Source organism: Antrostomus carolinensis, unplaced genomic scaffold (assembly GCF_000700745.2).
Source record: "Antrostomus carolinensis isolate BGI_N321 unplaced genomic scaffold, ASM70074v2 scaffold34851, whole genome shotgun sequence".
NCBI classification, from domain to species: Eukaryota; Metazoa; Chordata; class Aves; order Caprimulgiformes; family Caprimulgidae; genus Antrostomus; species Antrostomus carolinensis.
Genome location: NW_010292693.1, coordinates 26,201 through 33,746, shown reverse-complemented (window position 1 = coordinate 33,746; position 7,546 = coordinate 26,201). Strand labels below are relative to the sequence as shown.

Here is a 7,546-nt window from a genome sequence, read left to right as displayed (position 1 = left end):
GATGCGGGTATCCCGGGATGAGAGGCAGGGAGCGGTCGGGGCTGAGTGAGGGCGGCAGCCGCCTGATTTCCCGGCACGTTGGTGTGATTCGCCTCCCCGGTGCCCAGGTCCGCCGGTGCTGGCGAGGCTGAGCCAGAGATACGGGCAGAATCGTTGTGCTAACTAATGCCGCATGATCTGTCTTCTCTGCTGCTCCTTAATGCACTTCGTGTTCTGGTTATTGGCGAGATTTTCATTTCCACAGCAAACAAGTGCAACAGGCTTTTCCTTTTTTTTTTTTTTTTTCCTTTTTTTCGTCTTTCATAGAATCACAGAATGGTTTGGGTTGGAAGGGACCTTAAAGATCATCCAGTTCCAACCCCCCTGCCATCAGCAGGGACACCTTCCACTAGACCAGGTTGCTCAAAGCCTCATCCAGCCTGGCCTTAAACACTTCCAGGGCGGGGGCATCTACACATTCCTTGGGCAACCTGTTCCAGTGTCTCACCACCCTCACAGTGAAGAACTTCTTCCTAATATCTCATCTAAACCTCCCCTCCTTCAGTCTTTCATTCCTCTGTCTCTGATTCTTACCTAAAATACAGTAGTATTTGGTGTCTGCACTGAAATTCAATAGAATATGCTTTATTTAAAGATTATGGTTGTTTCACGAAACTCTTGTATGTGATTTTTCTTCTCTCTTTATTTCAGGCCCCTCCAAGGCATTCCTTGCTCACAATGTATAGAACAAAAGTCAGTTTGAAAGACCGTCAGCAACTTTATAAACTAATAATTAGTCAGCTGCTATATGATGGATACATAAATATTGCTAATGGCTTGATAAATGAGATAAAGCCGCAGTCGGTCTGTGCACCATCTGAACAACTGCTGCACCTAATTAAATTGGGTAAGCTGGAATGAAAAGCTAACATAGAAGTCCAGTTTCTAAATCCTTAGTTTAAGTCTTTGTGAATTAAGAGGTTAGTGTTACTGAAAAGACATTTTTTATGCAAAGATTATGTATAGTAATAGCATAACACTGTGTGTGTTTAGATACAGCCTTTGTCTCCATGGCAGTTTTTGAAGGGCATTCTAGCTCTGTGTTTCATCCTTTAGTATGCATTAAAAGCAAAACTGATCACTGAGTGTTGTCAAAAATCTGTTTGTTTGAACTTCTGTAACGCCTAAGAATACCTGCTCAGGGTCCTGGGTGACTGGCAACCTTCTAAAAATATGCCCCAGTAAACAGGATCACTGAGTCCACAGACCTAATAGAAAGTTGACCCACACAGTTCTCTGCCAACTTCCAAAATATTTCCTATATGATTCTTCCTGACAGTGTTGGAAAGGGAGCAGGCCCTTCCACTGGCAGTCTCTTCCCCTTATATATCAGTCTCAAGAAAATAAGCTTCACAGTCTAGGGTCCCAGCAAAGGTATCACCTCTTCTCTCTCCATGTAGCTTTCTCTTTGAAAGTACATCTCTGTGTAGTCAAAATAACTGAGCTGCTGCTGAAACAAGCTGACTAGCCATAACATCATGTCTTCTCTGTATTGTAACTGAACTGGTTCTGCTGCCTGAACTAGTTGAGTTCCAAGGCTATAAATATGAGAAGCCTTGTGTCTGTTTGAAATAAGAATGCTAGACTTGCAATTTGTAGATGAAAGCAATAAAAACTTTTCCATTGCATTTGATCAGTTGATGATCACAGTTGGGCACATAGCTGATAATTCTTGTGTGTCCCCTGCCACCACTTCCAGTGCTGAACTGTCTTTGTTCTGTAGATGCATCCTGGAAATAAAAAACAAACAAAAAAACCCTGTACAGTGGGTGTGAAGAGGAGTCAAAATTTTCATTTGCAATGCTGGGATAGTTATTTGTGGAGTAGGTTGGTTTTTTTCCTTCAGTGCAATAGAACAGAAAGGAAAAGAATTGGTAAATGCTTCAGTTTTTTAATCTAAATCTCATGTAATAGTGTTGGGCTTGTTGCTGCCTCTGTGCAAAGCTGACTAGAGGCCTGTTGATGGTTTCAGTAACTGACTGTCAGTGCATTTATCAGTACTTGCCATCCTACAATGTTTGCTGGTTGTATTTCCACAAGTTAATTTTGAGAGCTGCATCCAGCTCTAGTGTAGCCAAAGTACCTCTCATTTCTCACGAGAAGTACTTCTGTGTAATTAAATCTGCTCTGCTAGCTTAGCTTTGTTCAGTAGGGGCTACCTCTCTTAAAACCTGATGTGTAGCTGTTACAGAAGTCTGTAGCATAGATCTGGCCACAGCCTGTCTGTCTGAGGAGAAGATTAACCTGGTTTAAGTGCAACAACTTCTCTCTTTTCAGGAATGGAGAACGATGACAGTGCTGTTCAATATGCAATTGGACGGTCAGATACGGTAGCTCCAGGCACAGGAATTGACTTGGAATTTGATGCAGATGTACAGACCATGTCTCCTGAGGCTTCTGAATATGAAACTTGTTATGTCACATCTCATAAAGGACCTTGTCGTGTAGCTACGTACAGCAGAGATGGACAGTTAATAGCCACAGGATCTGCTGATGCCTCAATAAAAATTCTTGATACAGAGAGAATGTTGGCCAAAAGTGCGATGCCTATCGAGGTAAAACATGAATTGAATTGTAGCCACTTTGTGAATTCTTGAGGTGCTGTCTGTTTCATGCCATGTCTGTGCCTTGTGGCTGGCTCATTGGGTTGGACTAAGTAACGGTCTCGCCGTATTTCCTACTCCCAACAGCGGCTCATAAAGTACCCTTGAAGAAAAGGAAGAAGAAATAGGGCAAGTATACCTGTGGAACTTCTGGCAGCAATCTAGAGAATTGAGCCAGAAATTGCTTCTAATAGCTGTTGATAATTGCTATATGTATGAACACATTCATTTTTGAACCCACTTACACTTTTGGCCTCTACAGTCTCCAGTGGCTGTGTGTTTCAGAACTGTTTCACAGATTACATATTTATTTGCTTTACTTTTTCTCCCATACAGTTATCAGGTAGCAATTTAAAAGTGGGTTATTTTGGGGTTTTTTTTTGCACAGAGCACACACCAGATTCTCAGCAGTGTCCTGCGTGAGGTAAAAGTTGTGGTTTTCTCAGTTGGTTTAGCTTCCCTAAATTCTTACAGCAATACAGTGTTTTGATTTGGACTGTTTATGAAAGTGATATGTTTTCTTGCACCAGTTCTCTGCTACTGAAACTAGTTTGTCCTTTAGCAAGTCCTTCGTAAAGATACAGGGATCTTGTCTGATAACAGTATATAATGGGCCTTCAAATAATTAAGATAGTGACTGTGTGCCTGGTCACGTGTTGGAAAGGTACCTGGTGTTTGGCTGCTCTGGCAAGCACAAAATCTACTTGTCCTGTCAAAACAGTTCTGCTTTCTAACACTCTAACTTGTTGAATGTTCTTTGTAGGTCATGATGAATGAGACAGCGCAGCAAAACATGGAGAATCACCCCGTTATTCGGACTCTGTATGATCATGTGGATGAAGTTACGTGTTTAGCTTTTCACCCAACCGAACAGATCCTAGCATCTGGTTCAAGGGACTACACACTTAAATTGTTTGATTATTCAAAACCTTCTGCCAAAAGAGCCTTCAAATATATACAGGTTAGATACGAGTTCAGAGCAACCAAAGCTTGAATGTATAAGTACTGGAGGTATCAGTGAGCTGAATTGTGTGTGGAGGAGGATGCAGCTACAAAATTTGCAGACATTGTGGTAATTGCAGTAAGAGTTTGTGCATAATGGATACCTGTAGTCTTTAAATCTAGTCCTTGTCTGCTTTTTCTTAATCTAGACTGAATCTAGCATGGGTAACTTTGAAATCAATTACATTATCTTTGTTTTGGAGGAGAGTTTGGCATTATGTGGTGGTGGGCTTTGGGGTGTGTGAGTGGCTGACAGCCTCCTGTCACCTCTGTGCGACATCCCCGATATGAGCTGGCACTGCAGGCTGCTCTAGGACAAAAACTATGATACATTTAAAGGTAGCATGTCATTTTAGTCCTGTAAGAAACCTTTTCTGTTTTGTAAAACCAGAACACATTGTGCTGCTAACTAGTTTTTTAGCACTTCAATGCCACCAGAATTGAAACTTCCATTTCAGATTTTTTTCTTTCTCACACCAATAATGTCTTTTTGATCAAACAGGAAGCAGAGATGTTGCGCTCAATTTCTTTCCACCCTTCTGGAGATTTCATACTCGTTGGTACCCAGCACCCTACTTTACGACTGTATGATATCAATACTTTCCAGTGTTTTGTGTCTTGCAATCCTCAAGATCAGCACACTGATGCTATATGTTCAGTAAATTACAACGCAAGCGCGAACATGTACGTCACAGGAAGCAAGGATGGATGCATCAAACTGTGGGATGGTGTTTCAAATCGCTGTATCACTACTTTTGAGAAGGCACACGATGGAGCTGAAGTCTGTTCTGCTATTTTTTCCAAAAATTCAAAGTATATCTTGTCAAGTGGAAAAGACTCTGTAGCTAAACTATGGGAGATATCCACTGGTCGGACACTGGTCAAATACACAGGTAGGTGGCAGGTGACCTTCCAGGTACCTTCTTTTTCAGGTACTGACCCATGGCAGGGGTGGCAGTGTTGTCAGAAGAATAGTAATTCTTGAAGGCCATGGGAGACTGCTGCTTTGAGGATAAACTGCCTGAAATTTTTGAAAATGCTTAATATAGACTAATTCCAGAAGAGAAGCTGTGATTCTTGTATGCCAGTCAGTGTAAATGTATTGAGTCTGAGTAGATTTTGGAGGCTTTTCTGACATGATTACTTCATTGCTTTGGAGGGAAGTTACCACGAAATTAGGGAAAAGTAAAAAGGAACACTGCCTTAAGGACTAGGACTTTTGTGCAGAGGGTTTTGTTCTCTAGTTTTCTTTAGTGTGTTTTAGAAACAGTGATTATTAAAACAAAACAGCATAATCACTTTTCTTGTTGGTGATCATTTTGATTTTGACTTTTTCTATTTATTGCTAGACTAGGGGCAGAGTTTAAACGGGAAGGGTCAGAACTAACACCTAATCCATTTCTGGCTCGAAGAGGCCCCTTTCCTGCAGAGTACCTGCCGAGACAGGGGGAATTGAACCTGCTTTGGGACATTTGTTTTAACTTTTAGACTCTTGTGCAAAAGGTGGCTCTAGTAAGCCATGGCAATATTCTGAAAAATAGTTACAGCTGGTTTGTTTCTTTTTTTTTCTTCCTTTTTTCTTCTTTCTTTTTTCCCCAAGGATGCAGTGTATGCAAGGTAGTCAGACTTGAAACAGCTGACAGTACCATGCTTTGATCTCAGCAGGACTTAAGAACTGGTGAAGGATGTAGAAGCTTGGCATATGATAGCAGCTGTGTGACAGGGAAGCTTTTGGGTCAAGCAGTAATGTGGTTAAGTATCAGGAGTCGTAGCCTAAAAGAAGAAAGGATGTTGAAGATCTTGTGTATCAGCTTTTGGGATGTGTGTGGTCCTTTTTTGTACACTGGGTCTGTGTGCTCCCGACCAGTAGGGTGCAGCACCTTCTTAATAAACTTTTGCAAAATACCAAGTAGGACGCAGGTGTGTGCATTGCAGAGTAAATGCCTATATATGAAACAGACATTTCATTTGAATCATAGAATCATAGAATGGTTTGGATTGGAAGGGACCTTAAAGATCATCTAGTTCCAATACCCCTGCCATCAGCAGGGACACCATTTGAAGGGTATGAAGGGAAGGCATGGCCAAGGTAGGTTGGACAATGTGCCATATGATATATACATTAAAACCAAAAGTTGTCATTAGTAATGAGAATCTGTGTATTCTGCTATCTGTGGTCTTTCCCCTGAGTTACAGCTGTAAGCCTCATACAAAAAATATAAGGCAAAAGTGCTCTTAAAATTAAGTGATTGCACTCATGCCGAGTGGAGTAGTTAATCTTTCTGCCCTCTAAGAAATTGTAGAATATACCACGTATATAGCTACAAGAGAATATTGAGTTACCTGTTGTATGTGGAAGTGGTAGACTAACTGAGAAAAGAAGACTCCTTTGTAGACTGCAGAAATTGATATTTAGCAGAGGTTTATTCTTAGGTCTTTGGAAACTTCCTAAAACTGATCCTATTTGGGTTAATATTTTGCTGCATATCTTTAGGAGCTGGTTTGAGTGGACGGCAAGTACACAGGACACAAGCTGTCTTCAACCACACAGAAGATTATGTGCTGCTTCCAGATGAAAGGACCATAAGTCTCTGCTGCTGGGATTCAAGAACTGCTGAACGGAGAAATCTTCTTTCTCTTGGGCACAACAGCATTGTCCGTTGTATTGTCCATTCTCCTACCAATCCCGGCTTCATGACCTGCAGTGATGACTACAGGGCTAGATTTTGGTACAGAAGGTCAACAACAGACTAAGGGACAACTTTATAAAACAGTGATTATCCAGATTCATGATATCATCTTGTGTTGATTGTACTGCCAGCAGATGCCTAGATGAAAGCTGTGCTGTGTCTGTTTAATTCTGTCACATGTGGCAGAAAAATATCAAAATACTGAGACGTAAGTTTTGCCCCACGCTAATTTTTTTATTAGTGTGTGTGGCATTAATTTCTGTAAGTCGTCACTAATTGTGCTCAAGGAGTTGGGGGGAAGAATAAAATGATCCTTGCAGGAAGGATTAAACTTGTTTTCCTGTCTTTCTAAATCCTGCAAAAGATAATGTGACTGTATCTTGCTCAAACTGGGCAGTGTGAGCCAGTTTCGCTCTGCATTGTGTCTGTGCAATCCCGCTGGAGTCTGTTTGAAGAATGGATTACACAAGTAACAGCAGAACCTGGCAAATATTTTAATGAAGCCTTAAGCTGCCTTCAGTTCTGATTCATTTTTTGTAAAGCTCCGTTTTGTATCTTTTAGTCTGGGGTTTTTTGGTGGATTTTTTTTTTTTTAATTGGCCAAGTGGATATTCAATTCTGAGCCAGTCTTGTGCCATAAGAATTTGAAACAGGATTTTAAATTGTTTAGATGAATCAAGAAATGGTGTTCTAGTTCTGGTATTAAAACTCAGACTTCAAATTTCGTCTTCTTTTGAATTTATCTTATCAAGTGGGACCTCAAAGTAAATTCATGGTATTTCAAGGACTATCCACATTGCAACTGTAAAATGCAACAGTGCTGCAGCATGTGAAAATGAGAATAACTTTGCCAGAGACCTTTCGTATCCTCTCAAAGAAAAAAACTGTTGTGCATATTAATTTTTGTATATGTACCTCAGAAATGTCACTTTGCTTCATTTTATTGAGAAATTTTCATTCTATGTCTGTTACACAGCACTTGAATTACATTCATTTTTTTTAATTATCCAAAAACCCAGACTCACTGTTTCTTCTCCCTGTTAACCTCTCATAGTCCCAAGTTTCCCAGACCTCATCCTATCCAACAGAATTACAGATCATTAAGAAACTCTGTGCTTAAATCTTTTGTAAGTTTGAAAATTCATTACTTATTTTTACAGGTAGTTGCCTGTGCAAAGTTTTAAATGTGTTCATCAAGCATCCTTGTGCAGT

The 7,546-nt window shown here is 40.5% G+C and overlaps 1 protein-coding gene across 1 annotated transcript; it reads left to right on the top strand.

Moving 5' to 3' along the window:
* Positions 1–695: 695 nt before the first annotated feature.
* Positions 696–6,893, top strand: CSTF1 (cleavage stimulation factor subunit 1). Its single transcript, XM_010177058.2, has 5 exons — positions 696–886; positions 2,317–2,594; positions 3,406–3,603; positions 4,147–4,537; positions 6,139–6,893. The coding sequence occupies exons 1-5, from the start codon at positions 718–720 to the stop codon at positions 6,396–6,398; spliced, it is 1,296 nt and encodes a 431-aa protein (XP_010175360.1). The 5' UTR covers positions 696–717; the 3' UTR covers positions 6,399–6,893.
* Positions 6,894–7,546: the final 653 nt, after the last annotated feature.

Bases quoted from the DNA above. Each gene is read 5' to 3' on its own strand.
- CSTF1 (XM_010177058.2), top strand. From the start codon at position 718: ATGTATAGAACAAAAGTCAGTTTGAAAGACCGTCAGCAACTTTATAAA. The intron at 887-2,316 runs GTAAGCTGGAAT...CTCTCTTTTCAG, and splicing joins GCTGCACCTAATTAAATTGG to GAATGGAGAACGATGACAGT. The intron at 3,604-4,146 runs GTTAGATACGAG...TTGATCAAACAG, and splicing joins GAGCCTTCAAATATATACAG to GAAGCAGAGATGTTGCGCTC.